The sequence below is a fragment of the Mytilus galloprovincialis genome, chromosome 3 (genome assembly GCF_965363235.1).
Source record: "Mytilus galloprovincialis chromosome 3, xbMytGall1.hap1.1, whole genome shotgun sequence".
In the NCBI taxonomy this organism is placed as follows: Eukaryota; Metazoa; Mollusca; class Bivalvia; order Mytilida; family Mytilidae; genus Mytilus; species Mytilus galloprovincialis.
This window is the reverse complement of record NC_134840.1, coordinates 93,835,041-93,860,053: the sequence shown is the minus strand read 5'-3', so window position 1 is coordinate 93,860,053 and position 25,013 is coordinate 93,835,041. Positions and strand designations below refer to the sequence as shown.

At 33.0% G+C, this 25,013-nt stretch overlaps 1 protein-coding gene across 2 annotated transcripts in view; it reads left to right on the top strand.

The window, feature by feature from the left end:
* Positions 1 to 25,013, top strand: part of LOC143069416 (serine/threonine-protein kinase Nek9-like) — a 109,389-nt gene that overhangs the window by 51,101 nt on the left and 33,275 nt on the right. Inside the window, exons 17-21 of one of the 2 annotated variants that reach the window (XM_076244033.1) lie at positions 4,125 to 4,286; positions 4,917 to 5,084; positions 5,709 to 5,759; positions 19,365 to 19,564; positions 23,240 to 23,464. In XM_076244033.1, the coding sequence (XP_076100148.1) occupies positions 4,125 to 4,286; positions 4,917 to 5,084; positions 5,709 to 5,759; positions 19,365 to 19,564; positions 23,240 to 23,464 (806 nt within the window). Of the gene's footprint in view, positions 1 to 4,124; positions 4,287 to 4,916; positions 5,085 to 5,708; positions 5,760 to 7,113; positions 7,182 to 19,364; positions 19,565 to 23,239; positions 23,465 to 25,013 lie in introns of those variants that run through there. The other variant, XM_076244034.1, reaches the window with a different exon arrangement.

Below are 25,013 nucleotides of genomic sequence, written 5' to 3'. Positions count from 1 at the left end.
TGAGAAGATTTCTCCTTACTATCATCATTCATTCTACTTGATATGAGCATCAGTCCTGTTTCTCTGTTTATGTCTATTGCAAAAGGATTTTTGATTCCATCAGCCTCTGATAGTATTGTCTTGCTTGTTTTGCCATCTGGCGATACTACCATGACACTGTTGTTTTCGGTTGAAGCTATATAAATGAAGCCTTTCATGTCTAATGTTATCCCTTGTGGGAAGGTGATGTCACAGTGTTTAAATGTCCAGAGAGGTTCTCCAGTACTAGCGTAGCAGCAGACTTTTTGTTCATCACCAATTGTACCATAGATATTTCCTTTGAATAACGAAATAAAATTTGCCTTAACTTCTTCAAAGATTTTATGAGATTTAATTTCATCCATGTTCACTATGGAACTTTTCTCCATACTGCAAATGACCAATATTTGACCATCACTTGCTACTCCATAACAATCATGACAAAGTTTAATTTTTTTAATAACTTTTTTTTTCTCTATATCCACCAGAACTGTCTGGTTTGCAGATCCTAATGTAACAGCCACTGTATTATTTCTGACAAAGCATGTATCCATTGAAGATCCTGGTAACTTCCCTATTACCTCTTTTTTAAAGGTACCATCATTATTGAATAACCACAGCTGACTTTTTTTATCCTGGTTATTAAGAATTAGATATGTGCTATCAGGTAATATCATACAGGCGCCTATATGAATCACCTTTTTATCATCTGGGATAGTCAGTGTTCTCAACATGGATGGCTTAATGAGGTCAAATCCTGGATTAGTTGGAACCAGAAACTGTGCTTGGTCTTCTCTTCCAGCATTAACTTGGAGATGAGATGGTCTGGTATTAATATTTATATCACCAAATGATTTGACATACTTTACAATTGATTGAACAGAAGGCGAAATTATCACCTCCAAGTTGTTTTCTTTAAAGTTATTTCCCCTTTTTAAATCTTCAATGTATTGTGCTGCTTTAGATGTAGTTTTCTCAATTTCTCTCAAACCAACATACACTTGTAGCTCAGATGCATATTGTGTCATCTGGGAAAACTCACTCTGCAATTGGCTTATCTGATTGGCTCTTTGCTCCAGTTGTTGTAGAATGGTATTAATCTCTGATTCCAGCTCTGAATGCTTATATTCTAAGTCATCTTTTATTTCTTTTTCTAGTTTATTGAATAATTCATCTATCGAGTTCCTCATATATTGAATTTTTGCAAACGCTTGTATTTTCTGAATTTTGCATGTATTAACCCTACTATTTAAGTATTTTATTATCTCTTCAAAACTTTCCTTAACATCCGTCAAATCTTTATCAAGAAGTTGAACCCAGGCAGATGATTTCACTTGTGCTACAATGTCTGATAGTGGTTTCATGTCCCTGCACTTCTTGTGTTTGTCACTAAAGCACTTTTCGCAGCATGGACAGGCATGAAAAGAGCAGTAAAGTTTAAATTTCTCCATGTGATCTTGGCAATAGGTACTCATATCTTGTACAAATTGAGGTAGCTTGTGATAGTCTTCAATAGACATTGTTTTATGGTCATCAGATATTTTCATCTTTTTGTGATGTTTTTCGCAGTCTTTACACAGAAACTCCTCACATTCTGTGCACCATGCTATAGCTTCTTTAGAATTATATTCATCATAACAGAGAGTGCAAATGTCCACATCTGATGAGGCCATTTTCTTTAAATTTCTGAAATTTTATATGAGAGAAAAAGATAAGCATTTTGTTTTTAGGACAAAATTCACAATTAATTTACAGCACACTGTCCAAACCATACTTCATATATTAATTAGCTAAAATATAAGTAATCAAAAAAGTATTGACAAACCCAGATGAGGAATCAGAGCTATGCTTAAAGGAGTCTAAACATTCCTTAATTTAATAATCAGTATTATCAATAAAATAATTTGTTCTTACCATCAATATTGTGATTACTGTGAAATAATCTATAAATAGCAAAATAGCCAAAAAAGCTGTGCTTAAAAATGGCATTAAAACAAAAATAAGTAAAATGTGTCCATAGTAATGGATGCCCCACTCTCACTTTCATTTTGAATGTTCAGTGGACTGGGAAATTGAGGTCAAAACTCTAATTTGGCATTAAAATTAGACAGATCATATCATAGGGAACATGTGTACTAAGTTTCAAGTTAATTCGCCAGGACTTCAACTTCATCAAAAACTACCTTGACCAAAAAACTTTAACCTGAAATGGGGCAGACAGACGGACAAACGGACGCACAGACCAGAAAACATAATGCCCCTCTACTATTGTAGGTGGGGCATAAAAATAAAAATAACAATAAACATACCTGCATCAAACACCCAAGATCAAACAAGGAAGTCTATGCAGTGCATTTTCCATTTAAAGATTACAATACAAATTTGTTAAGAATGACTTCTCCAGAAAACGTATAAACTATCGATTACATATTGCATAATATTAAATTGCTTGAAGATTTAAAATCTTTTGACGTAAATAAAGTTATATGAATGCTTGGTTCTCCTTGGTGTTATGTTGTATACCAACAGACAATAGGAGAGGAGCATTATATCTTCCATTCTTATTTATTTGTCAATATATGCATTGCTTGTCGGTCTGTCTGTCTGTTCTGAAATTGCTCAAAGTCATGTTTTTCTCAGACTGTTGATTTGAATATTATTATATAAATTCAAATTAACAATAAAAATATTAACAATACCAAAGAAGTGCCTAAAAAAAAGAAAAAAAGTATTAAACTAAATATATTACCTAGATATTTAGCTTATACTTTCCAAAATTCACATTACTGGATCCACGGTTGGTAAGAAATATAATACATAAAAATAAGTAAGATAAATTGCCCTTCTGCATTTCAAATATTTGAAAAAATAATCTATTTGAACAGTTGAAGTTGATTACCTCACATAATGAAATTGTATTTGATGTGAAGAGCTAGGATAAAATATTGCCTGTCTAATGAAAATTAGTTGTAACTCAAAGTTTGAATTTATTGATTCGAAATGACAAAAAAACAATCAGAAAATATTATACCCAGGTACAAGATTACGTGATCCACAATCACATTCATACTCACAAGGAATAGACCATTTTCATATTACCAACTTTTGATTGGCATTGCAGAATTTATTTTTTTGTGAACATGAGGTTAACTTCTTGTTTATTTCTGAATATTATAATGAAAGAACGTCAGCAAACTGTGAATCATAACATCAATAATATAATTGAGGTGCAATGATATTTTTTCAGTCATTCTTTAGAGTGGTTCAAGATGTCTTTAAAATGTCATCAAATAATGGATGGAGTTGATTATAAGACAGGTCTGAAGTTGTCATTAAAAGTGGTCAGAGTTTTTTTTACTCTTAATTATTTCCTATGAAGTTTGATTTCCTTGATAAAGGGTTGCTGCTCACAAGGAAGCTTATTTAAACCAAGAGTTCCAAATGGTGAAGTTGAAATCATACCTTTGTAAATTTTAAGGATGTCATTAGAAGTTGGTTTACCTTTATGAAATTTTGTTTCACACATGATATTGGATATGTTGTAACTACAATCCTGTTTCCTTTTCATGAATTTGACCTACCAATAAGACTATTTAGCAGTGTTATAATACAATGAGTAACAAGAAGGGTGTCACATGTGGAGCAGGATCTGCTACCCTCTCAATGCACCTGAGATCGCCCCAGTTTTTGGTAGGGTTCATGTTGCTTAGTCCTAATTTTCTATGTTGTGTCTTCTGTGCTTTTATTTGTCTGTTTGTCTTTTTCTTTTTTATCCCTGGTGTTGTCAGTTTATTTTTTTTTCTATGTGTTTGAATGTCCCTCTGGTATCTTTCGTCCCTCTTGACACCTCTGTATTCAATTATTGAGATAATAATATTGTCTCTGGTGGAATGATGACTCAGTGCATGGCTATCATACCACATCTTCATTTTTTATTCAAGCATATACAAATGTGGTATATGGTAAACCTATTCTAAGAAAGAAAAAAGAAAGAGAAATATTTACTTTGTACCTATCTAAGTATGTTGTGCAATCTGCCAATAATTAGAGAATTATATACAATGTACAAGTATATCAACTGATTAGCCAGGTATTATTTGTTTCAGTGTTCGGACATCTGTTGACCTTTGGTTCTAATAAACATGGACAACTCGGAGTAGGAGATTATAGGAAAAGATTACACTTAGTGAAAATTGGTGGTGAATTGACGGGAAAACAAGTATTAAATGTGGCATGTGGTGATGGCTATACTGTGGCAGCTACGAGTGGTAAGTTATGTGTAGAATTAGCAGGGAACACAAGGATAACATATTTATACCCCTGCTCCAAAGGAGAAGATTATACTTTTTTACCCTTGTCTGTATTCTAACACATTATGGTCATGTATGAAATTTTATACATTGCATTTATTAACATATGATAAGTTATAAGTTCATACTTCATGTTGTTGTCAGTTTATTTTCGATTTATGAGTTTGACTGTCCCAGTCTGGTATCTTTTGTCCCTCTTTTAGAAAAGTAAGCAAGTGCATTTTATGTAGTTTTACAAAGAAAAATCACCTTTACTTTTCAAGCTTTGCCTCTAAAATTTGCAAATTAAACCTTTTGTTTTTTAATTTTCCAATCAATCAAACGCCCCAATTTATGGAGTTGTAAAATCTGGAGAACAAGAAATTAAATTGGATTATAAAATCATAGAAATGAAAATATTTGGTCAGAGTTATCTCTCTTCTTTCAAAAAATTAGAATTCTTGGTACTGTGCTAAAGCACACTACATTTTAGGAATATTATCAAGTCAACAACTAACACCCACTGAAATTGAAATCCCTAATATGCAATGATGTCTGCTGCGCAAGTCTGTATTCTTTAATTCACCGAAATGTTTTATTTTCTTGCAGACAATGAAGTTTATTCCTGGGGTAACGGTGAGAATGGCAGACTGGGTGCTAAGTATGATGGAAAGGGACCTAACAGTATGTGTACAGCCTACCCCAGACCTGTGTTTGGATCTCTACATGATGTCCCTAACCTGGCAGCCAGACACTGGCATACCATTATTATAGCAGGTAAGTGTAGATATTATTTATGAGGGTAGTAATGGGGGTACCATCATGACATATGACGGTAACAAAATTTTGCCAAATGACGTTAATGGTAATTTTTGGAGCATGATGACAAAATGTACACTTTCTTTTAGATGATAAAAAATTGGCTGATTTCCTGTTTGCAAAACTTTTAATTTTTCGGAAAAAAAAACTAAGGATTTTCTTATCCCAGGCAATGCTCTTCAACTTTGAACTTGTTTGCCTTTATAATTATTTTGAAATGAGCTTCACTGATGAGTCTTATGTAAATAAAACGCGCATCTGGCGTGCTAACTTATAATCCTGGTACCTTTGATAACTATTTGACGCATCACCTTAATTTTATTCCAGAAATGACGCTAACAGTAATTATTTGAGACCTGACAAATCATGATGATCATATTTTGACGAATCACGGTAAAATTTGAACCAATTTGACGCAAACGGTAGCCGAATGACCGTTGGATGCTTGACCGTAAAGGGCATTTCTACCCTCATTTATTGGAGGCCTTATTTGAACTGAATCTGATGTACTGCCTGTACTTTTTGATACATATTTATAAACATACCTACTTATAAAAGTGAAATATTGTCTTTTTCTTGCAGAAAAAGTATTAAACCAAAAAACTATAAGAGGTAGAATATCCTCTCCAAGCTGTAAGTAGATATTTATATTAATTTAGATCTTTAGCATGTTGTGTTTTAGATTTCAATACGAATATTTGTGTCATATTCTTATCCCTCTTTCTGTCCTAATACAAAATGTATCTAAATATTTTTTTGGATTTAAAATAGTTGTACAAGTAATACAGTGGCTACATCTCAGAGAGCAGGATCTTTTTAATTCTACCTAATGCATTAGTGTTTATTCAATCATATATTTTTTGAGCTCACCTGGCCCGAAGGGCCAAGTGAGCTTTTCTCATCACTTGTTGTCTGTCGTCGTCGTTAACTTTTTACATTTTGAACTTCTTCTAGAGAACCACTAAATGAAACGAAACCAAACATGGCATGGATGTTCCTTATGAGGTGCTGACCAAGTGTTGTTACTTTGTAGCCGATCCGTCATCTAAGATGGACGCCAGGGGGGGGATTTAGTTTAACATAGGACCCTATGGGAAATGCATACAAATGACTTCTTTTAGAGAACCACTGAATGGAATGAAACCAAACATAGCATGAATGTTCCTTATGAGGTGCTGACCAAGTGTTGTTACTTGGTAGCCGATCCAGCATCCAAGATGGACGCCAGCGGGGGACTTAGTTTAACATAGGACCCTATGGGAAATGCATACAAATGACTTCTTTTAAAGAACCACTGAATGGAATGAAACCAAACATAGCATGAATGTTCCTTATGAGGTACTGACCAAGTGTTGTTACTTTGTAGCCGATCCATCATCCAAGATTGCCGCCAACAGAATTCTTAGTTTAACATAGGACCCTATGGAAAATACATACAAATTTCTTCTTTTAGAGAACCACTGAATTGAATGAAACCAAACATGTTTGTTCCTTTCCTTTTGAGGTGCTGGCCAAGTGTTGTTACTTTGTAGCCAAATTTTATCTTTTTTTATATAATTTCAAAAACCCAAGAAAAGTCAGGTGAGCGATACAGGCTCTTGAGAGCCTCTAGTTTTTCTTTCTGCCTGTCTTTCAGTTCCTTTCTAGTTTCTGATTGTTCTAATAATTAGTTTAAAAAACAAGTGGTAAAAGAAATGAATCAAATAAATTGAAAGGTAAAAAATTGGAACCAACTTCTGAATGTTATATCAAAGTAAGGAGATGAGGTATGATTGCTAATGAGACTAATATCCACCAGATACAAAATGAGGTAGATATGAATAACTTACTACATGTATGATAGATCGCCATACAGTCAACATGAAAATTGTCCAAACAAAATGACTTTACTTGTAAACAATTGCATTAGATATTTTATTGATTGCATTTCTAACAATTTAAATGTAGTTTATAGATATACACTCTATCTTTCATTTCTTACTAACAGCCCCAAAAGATAAATGTAAGTACTTCTGTTTGATTTAACATCACTTAATAACAAGTTTATATATCATGTGTTGTTTTATATGCAAATTGTTTTTACAAAAGTAGTTATTGGAATATGGATTAAAAATATTTCATACAAGGTGATTCAGCTAAAAAACGGGGGAATTTTCAGAGTGAATGCTAGTGATTGTGAGTGATTCACTTTGATCACTAAGATTTTTATTTTGTAGTAATATTAAACCTGATGTTGATTTGCTCAACACCACCACAGGCATTTTTTATCTAATTAATCTTGCGTGTGCTGTACATATAAACACATAGGCTTTTTTAGGGTATGAGGAAATAGGTATTTTTATACGCCCGTTTAAATTCGGACAGGACATATTATGGTATACAAATGTCCGGCGTCCGTCTATCCATCTGTCTGTTGTGCCGTCTGTCTGTCTGTCTGTCTGGCATACACATGTCACACTGTAACTTGAGAACCGCTTATCCAAATTTCATGAAACTTAATATAGTTGGTCCGAGTACACAGTTATTTCGTAGTGCATTTCTTTTAGACAATAAATGAAAATAAAAAAATTCCCCCTTCTGCACTTTCTCAATAATATTTTTACAGTGTGTTGTACTACTTTTGGGACAAATTATATCAAAATTATAGAAAACATCATCAGCTCTAACTCAAAATATGGACAATTTTATGTTAAGGGGGTCTTGAAATCTTTTGACAGCTTCCGAAGTGCTAAATTTTTACCTTTTTCAGCTGGACCTAATCACTACTTTACATTAATATTTATGACCCAAATTGTTTTAGTGTCATTTCACCCCCCTACTTGCTATATGAGGAATAAAATTTGGAGAAATAAATTTGGAAGGGGTATAACAAAAATTGGCAAATAACACACTGTCCACACTAAGGACTATATTTGTGGACAACGAAAATCAAAGGATGATAACTGTGTACTCGGACCAGTTGTTTCTTATGATGGTAAAACGATCTGTATACTTTACAGTGAAAACAAGATTTAAACTTTTTGAGTTACTGGACTTTATAACTAAAACAGGGGTGTATATTCTTCACATGTCGCACTGTATCTCAAAAATGATTTCTGATTATTGCTTTAAACTTCACACACTTCTTTGTAATAAAACAGGGGGTTTTCACATGTTGCATCGTATCTTAAAGCCATTAATGACTATGGCTTTAAACTTTACATACTTCTTGGTTATATTAATCCAAAGTTCTGTATACTTTTTGGTGACGATTCAAAATTTTATTTTAGAGTTATTGAGTTTTTTGTAAAAAATGGGGTGGGTTTCACATGTCAGGCCATATCTCGGAAATTATTTATGATAATGGCATAAAACTTCTCACACAAGACGAAGGGCGTATCATGTGCTCATGGCGCAGCTGTTTATTCAATATGACATAATTTGAATTAGAGGTATTTCCCTTGGTTTATATAAAACATTTGTTATTGGAAAGTCTTGATAAAACAACCTTTGAAGATCATAGCGGTAAAATATACAGACATAACTTTTTTTAACATACTTGGGGAAAAAACTTTTTCCGAACTTTGGTGGTCAGTAAAACCAGGAATTTGTATGTCTTGGCCTCAAACTTAATTGGAAAGGGAAATAACTCTTAATTAAACTATGTCAATGAAAAACAATCTATACTGGTAACATTACATGATGTATAATCAGTATAAAGATAAGAATTTAAGGTCCCTTTACTTGGAAACCAATATACATTTTATACTTGTCCACCTCATTAAATAAGCATTTAAAAAATCTATGATTTTTATGATTATGCATTTTTTTATTGCCAAGAGATTCATTACTAAATTTTCAATGACTGTTATTTTATCAGGGCCGTAACTACCTATGAGGCAGGGGAGGCAGTTGCCTCCCCTGAATTTTCTGCACCATTTTTTTTAAAGTAACAAAATGAAATATTGACAATATGTACAAGAAGAACTTGAATTTATATCATAAACAACACAAGTTTACAGTTTTAACAGTGTTATCATGATACATGATATATCTGTCATTGTCTGGATTTTTGATTGATAGTGAACCGTTTCAGTATTTGTTTTATTTTTATTTTTTCGTGTGGCCGTCCATCTGTTATTCAGTATTCGTACGAGAACACATATGAAATTTTGCTTTCGACAATTTTGAATAAAACCTAACTATTGACATTTATTTAGGGGCTCAATTAAGCAGAGGAAATTCACTTTGTATTGTGATTCTTTTATGATATCGGAAATTCGTTACCGGCTGAATCAGTTGTTGGATCATTTTTTTAACATCTCCCGATCATACTAGAACATTATGGTCAATGCCTTAGTTACTTAGTTAAACACTCCCATTCGTTGTAGCAGGGACTTTCTATACTAAGTATATACTAGTATAGAAAGTCCCTGGTTGTAGTTTATACATGTCTGTCCAGCTTTCAACAATATTGAAATCCAAGGTCCTCGTCAAAAAAAAATATCTTGCGTTCTATGATCTTGCTTTATATGTTTTTTTAACTTACCAGTTTGATTTCTTACAAAAATATCTTTAAATACAGATAATAATTGTTTGCATAAAAATTGCTTCCAGGATCCAGCAATACTTGATGTTTCTTAAAGAAAGGAAATCGAAGAAAAACGGGTAATTTTTACGGCCACCGATTTTATTAAGAAAAAAATCCGCGGTCACATTGTATTTAATGTTAATAATTATAGGTCAAAGTACGGTATTCAAGACGTAGCCCTTGCTCAACCCAAAAAGCAATCTCAGATTGTTTTTGCATAAAATTGCTTCCAGGTTCAAGCAATACTGATGTTTCTTAAAGTAAGGAAATCGAAGGAAAACGGGTAATTTTTAGCCATTTTACTGACAGAAAAAAATATAATCGGCGGATCTACGGGCCTCAATCGGCGGCCCCCAAACCCCTGCCTCCCCTGAATTCGAACCCTAGTTACGGCCCTGTTTATGTTGCTTGTGTGCCTATGAAATATGGATATTGATTATACTTTATGATTTGTGTATTTTTATGTGGTAGAAATGGCTTTATGAAATATTTATGAGTTTGGAAATTTTTTTTTATGGATCGAAACATTTGAAATTCAATAGTTGTTACTTTTAACTCCTACACTTAAAATTTAACAAATATGTTTTGATAAAAACTGTGAAGTGTAATATTTTAAACATGATATGCATGGATCAGTTTTACAGCCAATACCATTTAATAAATCACTTTTTTGAGATATATAATTTACGAGAGAATTTTAAATATTGACAGGCTTCTGATTTGATACTATTTTAACCATTGTGGCCCTTATACAAATGACAGCTTTTTTATATTTGGGTAATATGTGTTATAAAGTGTATTCTTATGTTGTCCTGTTACACCACTGTCTTAGGTTGGGGAGGGTTCGGCACTCACAGACTTGTTATATCCTGTAGCATTCTTTATATTCCAGTCTTGCAATCAAGATTGATCGTAAGTCATGAACAATTTAGTATACTGTGGATTCATTATTATTTTTTGGATACCAATTTTCGTGGATTTCATGGGTATAGGTGAACCACTAAATTAAATGTTCAAGGAATGTAAAATTGCCTATAGGCTTGTATACTGACTTCAGCATTATAAACCACGTAAATTAAACATCAACAAACATTGAAATTTTCCTTAATTCACGAAAATTGGTACCCACGAAAATAAATGAATTCACAGTACTGAGGATAAATTTTAGTCGTATATTTTTTTGTGAAACCGTGACTCCTGTAATTCAGTGGTTGTCATTGGTCTGTCATTATATTTGTTTTGTCAATTTATCCTACGTTTATTCAAAATTAAGATAGAATTTTTCTGAAGGTAATACAGATACTTCATGCATACTTTTGTTTGTCTTTTCACAATAATTATCTAAATTGTAATGAAAGGGGTTGGTTTGGGAAGGGCCTTATTTGACCCCAAATATCAAGAGCATTATTTCAAGACTTTGAAAAGTCATACATGTATATGTAAAAATGTTACAGAACAATATAATAGAACTATTCTAATGAGATGTGAGCATTTGCATCCAAAACTGGTCAAAAATCGAGATTTTAGTGGAATTTGAAAAAATCTCCCAGATTTTCAAACTTATATCTAGGATACATATATCACAGGATTTGACAAACATATAATATTCTAATCAGATTTTTTATTTGATATAACAAATATCTTTCATGAGGAAGCATGCCCTATATGTTTCTGGTCCTGAAAACCCTGAGGATGCATGCCCTATATGTTTCTGGTCCTGAAAACCCTGAGGATGCATGCCCTATATGTTTCTGGTCCTGAAAACCCTGAGGATGCATGCCCTATATGTTTCTGGTCCTGAAAACCCTGAGGATGCATGCCCTATATGTTTCTGGTCCTGAAAACCCTGAGGATGCATGCCCTTTATGTTTCTGGTCCTGAAAACCCTGAGGATGCATGCCCTATATGTTTCTGGTCCTGAAAACCCTGAGGATGCATGCCCTATATGTTTCATGTCCTGAAAACCCTGAGGATGCATGCCCTATATGTTTCATGTCCTGAAAACCCTGAGGATGCATGCCCTATATGTTTCTGGTCCTGAAAACCCTGAGGATGCATGCCCTATATGTTTCTGGTCCTGAAAACCCTGAGGATGCATGCCCTATATGTTTCATGTCCTGAAAAGCCTGAGGATGCATGCCCTATATGTTTCATGTCCTGAAAACCCTGAGGATGCATGCCCTATATGTTTCTGGTCCTGAAAACCCTGAGGATGCATGCCCTATATGTTTCTGGTCCTGAAAAGCCTGAGGATGCATGCCCTATATGTTTCTGGTCCTGAAAAGCCTGAGGATGCATGCCCTATATGTTTCTGGTCCTGAAAACCCTGAGGATGCATGCCCTATATGTTTCTGGTCCTGAAAACCCTGAGGATGCATGCCCTATATGTTTCTGGTCCTGAAAACCCTGAGGATGCATGCCCTATATGTTTCTGGTCCTGAAAACCCTGAGGATGCATGCCCTATATGTTTCTGGTCCTGAAAACCCTGAGGATGCATGCCCTATATGTTTCATGTCCTGAAAACCCTGAGGATGCATGCCCTATATGTTTCATGTCCTGAAAACCCTGAGGATGCATGCCCTATATGTTTCTGGTCCTGAAAACCCTGAGGATGCATGCCCTATATGTTTCTGGTCCTGAAAACCCTGAGGATGCGTCCTGAAAACCCTGAGGATGCATGCCCTATATGTTTCTGGTCCTGAAAACCCTGAGGATGCATGCCCTATATGTTTCATGTCCTGAAAACCCTGAGGATGCATGCCCTATATGTTTCATGTCCTGAAAACCCTGAGGATGCATGCCCTATATGTTTCTGGTCCTGAAAACCCTGAGGATGCATGCCCTATATGTTTCTGGTCCTGAAAACCCTGAGGATGCATGCCCTATATGTTTCATGTCCTGAAAAGCCTGAGGATGCATGCCCTATATGTTTCTGGTCCTGAAAACCCTGAGGATGCATGCCCTATATGTTTCTGGTCCTGAAAAGCCTGAGGATGCATGCCCTATATGTTTCTGGTCCTGAAAAGCCTGAGGATGCATGCCCTATATGTTTCTGGTCCTGAAAACCCTGAGGATGCATGCCCTATATGTTTCTGGTCCTGAAAACCCTGAGGATGCATGCCCTATATGTTTCTGGTCCTGAAAACCCTGAGGATGCATGCCCTATATGTTTCATGTCCTGAAAAGCCTGAGGATGCATGCCCTATATGTTTCTGGTCCTGAAAACCCTTAGGATGCATGCCCTATATGTTTCTGGTCCTGAAACCCCTGAGGATGCATGCCCTATATTTTTCTGGTCCTGAAAACCCTGAGGATGCATGCCCTATATGTTTCTGGTCCTGAAAACCCTGAGGATGCATGCCCTATATGTTTCTGGTCCTGAAAACCCTGAGGATGCATGCCCTATATGTTTCTGGTCCTGAAAACCCTGAGGAAGCATGCCCTATATGTTTCTGGTCCTAAAAACCCTGAGGATGCATGCCCTATATGTTTCCGGTCCTGAAAACCCTGAGGATGCATGCCCTATATGTTTCCGGTCCTGAAAACCCTGAGGATGCATGCCCTATATGTTTCTGGTCCTGAAAACCCTGAGGAAGCATGCCCTATATGTTTCTGGTCCTGAAAACCCTGAGGATGCATGCCCTATATGTTTCTGGTCCTGAAACCCTGAGGATGCATGCCCTATATGTTTCTGGTCCTGAAAACCCATGTGATTTGGCCTACTTTCTTTAAATTTGATGTAAATTTTTAATTGATGCTAATTGTGATTTCATTAAAAGAATGTATATAATTTGAAAAATTAACATATTTTCTATTTAGTCATAGTTTTAACTGTGATTCATTGTGAAGGAATTCATTTATTACAATTTAATGAACTTTTAAATAGAAATAGAGGCTTTTTGGGGGAATTTTTAAAACTATTCCTCTCTGCTGTTCCAAAAAAAATTGGAAATCAATTTAAGTTTATGAATACATCACTTTCATCCATGGCTCTGGTTCCGTGTTCAGCTTTGGGTAATCTTTTTTCAGCTCTTCGACCTTCATATGAGGTTTTGGGTTTTCAAATATTATGGCCTTGAGCATTTCAGAAGATACCAGTACATTAATTGTCTTAAAATAATTATGTATCTACACTGTGTAGTAATTTAATCTTTTTCAAGGGCAAATTTTACTCTTAAAAATTGTAATTCCATTTGCCTTAAACTTAATTTTTTTGAAATATAACCGAGATATAACTAACAAGTGTTTACCTTTTTCGTATCAAGATAAAAAATAACATGGGTTATTGATCTATGTATTTGTGAAAACAAGATTTTCTGTTTCTTTCAATGTCTTCCATGCATTTTATAAGATTATACATATTTAATGTTTCTTTTACAATTCAAATTCAAAATTGGATCTTTCTTATTAACAACTCATCCAACTGTTGCAAGATGCAAAATTACTTTCAAATTGAAAAAAAGATAAATCAATTGATTTTTTAAGATGTGTACTATTTACATTAGAAACCGAGCGTAAATATTATATGCTTATAATATTAGATAGATGTGTTATCTGTTTGGGAGCTTCAAATCATTTCAACATTATCCTAAGGTAAGGATTAGATTTGTTAGGGACAGGGAAAGGATTAGGTTTCAGAAGTTGGTCCTTAATTGTACATTAAGATTACCCCAATTTGATTTTTTATTTTATTTAACTGATTTTTTTCTTAAGTCTATTATGACTCTGTAAGTGATGCTTAAGATGCGGTGCTAATTGAGCATCCACAGCATCAACAATTAACAGGCTATAATTTGAACTTGGAATTATTTCTAATTATGGAATTTGCATAATTTCTTATGTTTGAAATTTTTGATAAATTCCCTGTTTATTCTGTATTACTGTAAATCCAGAAATTATTGTGTGCATTTATTATTGCAATTTCATCATTTTAGACTTAAATGTGATTTTGATTTTTTACGATTTTGAGAAAAATCCTGTTTAATTTATAAAAAATATTTCGAAAAGGAGTTTAAGTTATTGTGTTTATAACCCTGTTGCATTTTTTCGCAATAATAAAAAACTCTTAATAATTTCTGAATTTACAGTATTATGTTTTGAGCGGTGCATAACACTTTCCACACAATATATTTTGTATAGATAGTTTTTTTTGGTATTATAATGTTTTGAGCAGTTCATAACACTTTCCATAAAATGTATTTTGTATAGATAGTGTTGTGGACGGCACAGTAAATTATATTGAAAATGTGCTATCTTCTTCGTAATAGAACATTATAATGCAGAATAAACATGGAATTCATTAAAAATTTCAAGCACAAGAAATAAAGCAAATTCCATAATTAAAAGTAATTCCAAATCAAATAATAGCCTGTAAATTGTTTAAGTTTGTGATTAGGTTATACTGGCATGATATTTCTCTGTATTAACATGTTATTTTAAACTTAAAAAAGATTGAACGAAAGAATTTCACCTTTTTCTCTCGCAAAATTAGTTTTTTCTTTTTATTATGAAAGAAATATTTTGAGTGCTAAATTTTTATGCCCCATTTATGGGCTTTATGTTTTCTGGTCTGTGAGTCTGTCTGTTCATTAGTTCGTCTGTTTGTCTTCATTCGTGCGTCTGTCCCGCTTCAGGTTAAAGTTTTTGGTGGAGGTAGTTTTTGATGAAGTTGAAGTCCAATCAACTTGAAACTTAGAACACATGTTCCCTATGATATGATCTTTCTAATTTTAATGCCAAATTAGAGATTTTCCCCCATTTTCACAGTCCACTGAACATAGAAAATTATAGTGCGGATGGAGCATCTGTGTACTGGAGACACAATTTCTTGTTTCTACTCTATTTGTTCTGGAAACATTGTCAGTTTAGTTTAAACATATTTATTTATAGTGGATTGGGAAACAAGTTTTGAAACTTATATTAATCCCTTTCCACTTTGCGGGTGCAAGTGCTGCCTTGTAGCGGCATTAGCCTGCTCTTTTTCGAAATCTACAAGGGTGTCTTTAACGTGCAAGAGATATGGCATTGTCAGTTTAAATGATAGATGCAAGGAAATTAATTTAGATAATTATGTTAAATTTTAGAAAATACTGTTACAAGGGAGCTATCACTTATATTGATAAAAAAAAATCTTGTTTGTTTAAACAGTAGGCATATGAGTTATGATTTTTACTCAGAAACTTTATGTTATAATGGCAGAATGATTTATTTACAATAAAAAAAAATGTGCAAAGGTAAGGCACTTCGGAAAGTGAGCTTATTACAGCTATTTTCATAGTATTTATATAAGTGTTAAAATAGTACAATGAAATGAGATCAATATCATAAAATAACAAAACATTATGAAACTCAAAACCAGGAAATTGGAAACTACTTCAATTAATAAAGGTAGAGTATAGACTGAATATTTAATTACTTTGAGTGTTTGTTATAATTCATTGCACAAGTTAGTTTAAATTTTTTTTTTTATTTATGTTGTGTTTACAAAATATTTACTTCAGTTTGTTATGTTAACATGGTTATGTTTTTGTTTGTATTGGATAAAGTTTGAGCAAAACAAACTTTAAAGATAATTACCAGTAGCTCTTTTATTTTAAAGATAATTTTAAAGTTTGTCTTAATTGTAGCTCTCTTTTTCATATAGGTTTAAAAAATAAAAAAGGTAAGAAAAATGGGATGGACAGGATTTAAAAAAATGCATGTTTCGTTTACAGTGAGTTATGCATCTTGAGGTGAACTTTTTAGAATGATTAAATTGAAAAGTTTTTAAGAGAGGAGTGTTGAAGAAAAGTTAGATGGGTTTAGAATCTGCAACTGAGTTGAGTTTTTGTCCTTTTTTTTCATATGTATATTATTACAATTTTCTTAACATATATCTTAATGTATTTAAATCAAATTTTGTATGTTAATTAATGATTTATGTTTGATATTTTAGTGATTTTACCATTTATTTATAAGAAATGCTTGATGATGAAAAGTGAAAATTAAGAAATTGAATGTTTTGAAAAGTTATACAAAATTTTAAAGTTGGTTCCTTGTAAACAGGTTTGGTCAAGTGAAGGTGAATTTTGAATGGAAGTACGGTGACCTATAGTTGTTAATGTCTGTGTCATTTTGGTCTTTTGTGGATAGTTGTCTCATTGGCAATCATACCACATCTTCTTTTTTTATATAAGCAGTTACTCTGATGACTATTACATGTATCTGTTTGCAAAGATAGTTTTCCATTAACCTAATTTCAGTTGGAGTTATTCCCCTTGCATATCAGAAAGCAAACAGTTTGTATAACAAATTTAAACGTGTGACATTTAGAAAAAGCAGTTGAATTTAAAAAAAAAAAATCACAATCTGACTTGCAGTCAAACAGGGTGACCAAGGCTAATAACTCTATCTTTAATTTGGTCAATTGAAAACTTGCTATAATGTCTTCAAAAAAGTATCAATTAAAAAATAAGAATTAAGTAACTTTAACCCTGTCCACCCTCATTAATGCATGTTGCTGTCGCATTTTGGAAGCATGTGGCTAGGTTGTAAAAGTACAAGTGAAAACTAATACCCAGCATGCATTGCTTATATAATCCATAATTTATGGCATTCAGCATAAATTTTATCCAAGCTTAACTAGAAAAATACAGCAGCATTGCGATTCTCTGTGGTGCTTCATGGCATTCTAACTGTGTGTGTAATGCAAACTAAATTTAGAACAAAATGTGTTAAACTATCTGTTCTAGGGGAGATAACTCTACATTAATTGTATGTTTCACTTGTCAGTAGCAGTCAGGTGTTTGTTGTATTTTTCGAAACATCACAACCTTATTGGTAAAAGTGCCCTTGATTTTAAAATTTTCACTATATGTATTCCGTAATAAACATATTTTAAAAATATAGAAACTTGACTATTCCCTAACAACAGATTATGACAAACAACAAATATTTCAAGAGGTCTATATACTTTTTCAACACTGAACAAATATCTACACAGTAACACTGTATATTTCAATCTCTAGAGACTGATTTTCCCCCAAAGTCCCAACAAAAAAAAAATTTAACAGAAGAAAAAAAAAAGATATAGTAAAAAATTTTATTATTTATTTTGCTCTGATCATTTGACAGTTTTGTTGAAGCTTGTATTTGTGTGGTGTAGATGTACATGTGTATGTAGATGTACTTGTGTATTGTTTTCTTTTCTATACAAAATTTAATAACCATGGTTAACAAAACTCTGAAAGTGAAGCTATGGGAAAAAGAAATGGATTTTTTAAACAAAAAAAGTCCTATTCAAAGATGAAGAAGTAAATTGATTTACACTATGAAAAGTGAAATTCTAGACAATGAGCAAAGCAATTTTGATGGAAGTTATAGGATTAACTTAAATCAGACAGCTACACCGAAACACAATAAAAACTTAAATTTGACTCTCTCATTATGAACAAATCTAGATGTGGGATATGCTTCAATGAGACCGCAACCTGACAGCACATATAGCTATTTAAAGTCATTTAGAGGTTAACAGATAGTTTTCTACAACTGTATTGTATTTTAAATCTTGAGTAATTCTTCTTGAATACTGCATTGCTGCATTAATATACCAAATATAATTGTTTGCTTATTGGACAAATTAATCTATTGGACAAATTAAACAGTGACATAATTTTAAGAAGGGCCGGGACATTGAAAATAAAATACTCAAATTGAGAAAGCAAATTGGGAATGTGTCAAAGCGACAACAACCCGACCATAGAACAGACAACAGCTGAAGGCCACTAATGGGAGAAACTCCCGCACCCCTATGTGTCCTTCAGCTAGCCACTTTAAAAATATGTATACTAGTACAGTGATAATGGACCTCATACTTAACTCTGAATTATACACAAGAAACTAAAATTAAAAATCATACAAGACTAACAAAGGCCTGAGGCTCCTGACTAAATTGGGACAGGCCCAAAATTGCTGCAGGGTTAAACATGTTTATGATATCTCAACCCTCCCCCTATACCTCTAGCAAATGTAGGAAAGTAAACGCATAAAAATATGCTGTTTTAATAAAATTGAGAATGGAAATGGAGAATGTGCCAAAGAGACAACAACCCGACCATAGAAAAAAAAACAACAGCAGAAGGTCACCAACAGGTCTTCAATGTAGCGAGAAATTCCCGCACCCGGAGGCGTCCAGCATTCCAGCTGACATGAGTTTTTATAATGCTTAATTTTAAATCTGTGGTTTAAAGCTTAGCTCCTTTGATTGTATTTGGTAATTTTGTATTTCATGTTTCATTATAAATCTTGGAACAGTATATCTAATATATCTAATATATCTAATATATCTAATATATAAGACCTGATGGTGACCTTCTGCTGTTGTCTGCTCTATGGTCTGGTTGTTGTCTCTTTGACACTTTCCCCATTTCCATTCTCAATTTTATGTTCCTGTTGTGTATTGATTAAAATTATATTTTTCTTAAGCTATACTTGTATAGGTGTCATTATTTACTGTAACATTAGTTCTATTTCAGTTAAACAAGTGGTGTTTTGTGTCTCAGATTTATGTATGCTCACTTAATTTCAGGGATTACATTTTTGTTTTAAATATTCTCACATCCAATGAAAACTGAGATATTGATCATATGCTATTTGAAATAGAAATTAATTGGTTCTTTCTTTTCCTCAGTTGTGTTACATTCACCACCCATTATAACAGAGGAGGACAGTGCTTATTGTGATGGAGCCAGTGATATGTCTAGTGAGGGCACATTAGATTGTGATACTGCAAAGGATTCTGGGAAGCCTGGCAGCCCTGTCATGCCCAGTGAAGTATCCCAACACCCTGTGGAAACAGCAGAAAGTGACATGCCTGATTGGCTCAAAGCTGTAAATATTTTTTGTTTTCTGAAGATTTGCATTTTTCTTCCTCTATAATTATGTATAAGTTGCCGCAACAGGCATGACATATTTGTTATTTGAAAGCAATCAATTAATCCATTGAAATATATGTCACCCTCTACATGTCTCTTGAAATTATTGATTTTAAACTTCAATTCAAAGTTTACTTCTCTTTTCTTCTGGGGCCTATGGTGACCATTATATATAGGTTTGACTGTTTTAAAATTTCGAATAAAATCAATTTAATACAAGTCCAAAATAGACGCAAAGTTGTGTTTAAACTTAATTATACAATCCTAGGTTTATATTTTGTACTTTGAATTTATTTATTTTTCGTTGGTAACAATTTTTCGTTAGATTAAAGAAGACTCATGCATTTTGTATGTGGATGTTTAGCGTTTTTGCCTTAGTCTGCCTATAGAAGGAAATACAACCTTATAATCTTTTCTAATAAGGATGAGTTGTTGTTCACATCTTTTTCCTTAAGGGGACTCGTGGGTCTAAATCATTTTTTTTATTTAATATTGGATATTTCTATATTTTTCTATAAAAGAGGGACGAAAAATACCAAAGGGACAGTCAAACTCATAAATCTAAAACAAACTGACAACGTCATGACTTAAAATGAATAAGACAAACAACAGCACACATGACACAACATAGAAAAACTAAAGAATAAACAACACGAACCCCACCAAAAAACTCGGGGTGATCTCAGGTGCTCTGGAAGGGTAAGCAGATCCTGCTCCACATGTGGCACCCGTCATGTTGCTTATGTGATAACAAATGCGGTAAATAGTCTAATTCGGTAGGTCACATTCATGAAAGGGAAAGGGATTGTAGTTATGACATAAGGAACATATCCAATATCATTTGTGAAACGGTTATTCCATAACGGTCAACCAACTTGTGATGGCGTCTGTAAAATTTATGAAGGGATGATTTCAACTTCTCCATTTGGAACTCTGGGTTTAAAGCTTCCTTGTGAGCAGCAACCCTCTATCAAGAAAATCATGATAGGAAATGAACTTTATCTTATACTTAATAGAAAAATGAAATAAAAAAATGGGGTCACCATTCATTGACGCTCACAATCTTCCTTGGAAAGAAGCATACATTTTTGTTAATGTCTTTTTTTTTCTGTTGAACTAATAGGAGAAATAGCGGTAATATCGAAATAAAAAAAGAACTTAATTACAGAAATGGCTTAAATTTTACAATTCTTTAGTTTATGTACAGCTTATTCAAATACAACAATAAAAAAATATAGGTCACCGATAAGTTAAAAAAGATATTTCAATTTTAATGCCAAAAAATGGCATTTTTTGCACCAAAGGGAGATAATTTGGAGCTTTTTCAATGATATCTACATTTTAAAAGTCACCAGGGGCCAACACGAATTCATTTTTGGGAATGATTTTTGTACCATATGATAAAGTAACAACTACTTAAGGTAATAAATAAAATTTCTAATGAAAATTTTTTTTTTCTGAAAATCTTATACCCGCGAGCCTCCTTAAGTCTTTGATTGATTGTTTCAAATGGCCAATTATATCTCGTCTCCCTTATAATGTTTTTGCACATCTTTTCAAGACGCAATACGTTCTCATTAGCTCACCTGGCCCGAACGGCCAAGTGAGCTTTTCTCATCACTTTGCGTCCGTCGTTCGTTGTCCGTCGTTAGCTTTTACAAAAATCTTCTCCTCTGAAACTACTGGGCCAAATTAAACCAAACTTGGCCACAATCATCATTGGGTAATCTAGTTTAAAAATGTGTGGCGTGACCCGGCCAACCAACCAAGATGGACACCATGGCTAAAAATAGAACAGGGGTAAAATGTAGATTTTGGCTTATAACTCTGAAACCAAAGCATTTAGAGCAAATCTGACATGGGGGTTAAATTATTTATCAGGTCAAAATCTATCTGCCCTGAAATTTTCAGATGAATCAGACAACCTGTTGTTAGGTTGCTGCCCCTGAATTGGTAATTTAAAGGAAATTTTGCTGTTTTTGGTTATTATCTTGAATATTATTATAGATAGAGATAAACTGTAAACAGCAATAATGTTCAACAAAGTAAGATTTACAAATAAGTGAACATGATCAAAATGGTCAGTTGACCCCTTTAGGAGTTATTGCCCTTTATAGTCAATTTTTAACCATTTTTCGTTAATCTTAGTAATCTTTTAGAAAAATCTTCTCCTCTGAAACTACTGGGCCAAATTAACCCAAACTTGGCCACAATCATCATTGGGGTATCTAGTTTAAAAAATGTGCCTGGTAACTTGGCAAACCAACCAAGATGGCCACCTTGGCTAAAAATAGAACATAGGAGTAAAATGCAGTTTTTAGCTTATAACTCAAAAACCAAAGCATTTGGAGCACATCTGACGAAGTGAAATTGTTGATCAGGTGAAGATCTAACTGCCCTGGAATTTTCAGATGAATCAGATAACCTGTTGTTAGGTTGCTGCCCCTGAACTGGTAATTTTAAGGAAATTTTGCTGTTTTTTTGTTATCTTGAATATTATTATAGATAGAGATAAACTTAAACAGCAATAATGTACAGCAAAGTAAGACCTAAAAATAAGTCAACATGACCAAAATGGTCAATTGACCCCCTAAGGAGTTATTGCCCTTCAGAGTCAATTTTTAACAATTTTCATAAAATTTGTATATTTTCACTAACATTTTCCACTGAAACTACTGGGCCAAGTCCATTATAGATAGAGATAATTGTAAACAGCAAGAATGTTTAGTAAAGTAAGATCTACAAACACATCACCATCACCAAATCACAATTTTGTCATGAATCCATCTGTGTACTTTGTTTAATATTCACATAGACCAAGGTGAGCGACATAGGCTCTTTAGAGCCTCTAGTTTTTTAATCCATTCAATTTCAGTAACTGACAGATGGTCAAGTATAGCTAAACCAAAACTTTTTTATGGTTGTCCTTTTTCAGATTTAATATTTATTCTTTGTTTATCTTGATTCATTAGTAGTTTTTCTTATTCGTGTTTAAAACTAAATGTTATGCATGGTTTTTTTTTCTGTCCAATGAATTTTTTAGGCCAAATATTACAAAATGAAATTGAGTTATTCCCCTTTCATTAAATAAAAAGTTTTAAAAATCCATGAGTTTTGTAAATTATGTTAAATGTTTCCTAAATTTCTATTTTAGAGAATTGTGTTGCGAAAAAATACAGCTGTTTATATGAGCTGATTTAAACATATCTTATTGACAGCAGATTGTAGTTCATTGGAAGGGGCTTTGAAATATTGGGATTTTGAGTATTTTAGACTCTAATTGTTGCAAAATTATGAACTTTGAATGAAAAAAAAAATATTCTGACAGTTTGAAAATAATAACAAATTTGCAAACTTTAAATACATGATAATTTAACATGATGTACAGAGTCGATTTATTTCTGTGATTTTGATATAGAAAGATGCAGTGGCATGCCCCATGGTTTTCGTGATTATAAAATTTGAGATTTATGAATTACTCATAGATACCTCTAAAACTAGTTATTTTGAAATTTTAAAAAGGCATGGACCATTATATAAAGGTCAAAGAAAATATTATGATATTTAACTTGAATGGTCAGATTACAAAAAATATTATACATGTATCAAAATACTAGTATAACTGTTTCAGGAATTAGAGGATGCTGAAGTGATACCTTATCCAGTAGGCAACCAACCACCTGTCCCACCGCTCCCTAACAAAACTTCCAGTATTAAATCAAATCAACCAGTTCCTAGTGTTCAACAAAATCCAGTAGCAAGTAACCAGCAGACGTCTGCCACCATGCCAACAGAGGTCTCCAAATCGAGTGAAAGTGTTCAACAAAATGAAATACCAGAAGAAAATTCGTCAGCTGTAAGATTTTGTTTTATATATTAATATGCTGCCAATTCATTAATTTTTGTGGGTAGAGTGGGGTGCTCATTTTCGCCGGGGACACAATTTCGCCGTTTAAGGATTTTGAGGTGTAAAAACTTCAAAGGATGGCTGAAATGGAAGAAATGTACCCGTAAATTATATTTTTATAACAAATATAATATTTTTTAAAACTGAGACAAAATTGCGGCTCCTACCGAAAATGACCGAAAAACGGACAACGATTTTCGGACAATTTCCTGAATAAAAAACACGATTTCAAAGAAGTATTTCTAAGTAAGTATTTGACTGAATGCCCTAATTTTAAATTCTTTATACCTTTGAAATGTCTGCTATTCATCTATAACATGTATAATGTAATTAATTTGATAAAAATTGTTAAAAGCTGCGGTTATTTGGTTTTAAATAGATGTGTAAAAATGGCGAATATGTGTCCCCCATTGACAAAACATCCGAAAATTTCAAACACCCTTTAATCTAACTTTTCAGATGATTTTCTTAAAACAAACCGGTTTTCAAGCTTAAGTATATTTTGCATTTGAAGTTATCTTCATATAGAAATATCAGTATACTTCAAAAACATTTAGACCTGAACATAAACTGTAGAAAACATGGAAAGATGCAGCGAAAATGAGCACCCCACTCTACACATTTTCTTGGATTGAGGATTTTTTGTATTTTCTTTGATATTTGGTTTAATGATTTTACTAAGGTCTGCTATAATACAAGCCTATAGAACATATGTTGACCATTCAAATTTATTGTTCACATGTATGATATAGCTACAAAATCAACAAAAATTGGAATCCAAGGAATAATAATGAATCCACTGTATACTGCCATCATATTAGTCATTTGTGACTTCAGAAATTCAAATATTTGGTAAAAATGCTCAAAAACTTTTAGTATTAGTATTTATTTGTAAAATTTGTCATGAATAGTTACAGTAAATGCAAACCAGTATAGGGTACTATGAATCAAATCATTTTTTTACTTATGGTGAGAGAGGGTGCATGTACACCCACATGTAAAACTATTTAGTCCCATCAAATTTTGTCAGTGTGGATCTTGTGGGCTGTCTAGTGTCTGGGTACTTCTCTTTTTAAGTTTTTTAAGTACATACATATGAGATATTTTTTTAAATGTACTTAAAAGATGAAAAACAATTCTAGTACTTCTTAATGACTATCTTAGTATCATAATTTTGCACTACATGTACTATATTTGTACTTCAGATTTCAAGTATCAATCTTGTGAAATCGTCTTTTCCTTTAAAATTTAAAAAAAAAAACAGACACAAGATGTTCGAGTCTAAAGTTTATCTATTTCATCCTTTTTGATACAGATATGATAATATATTCAAAATTAAAAAACTCTCACATGCAGTGCAAAAATCTACATTTCTCTAAATATCTATATCACACTTAAAATAAAGAATATGATGGTCCGAAGACAATTTCTAATACAAAAATATGATGATTTTTCATAATTAAAGATTTGGCTACCACTTAAGCAGAGGCTGATATAA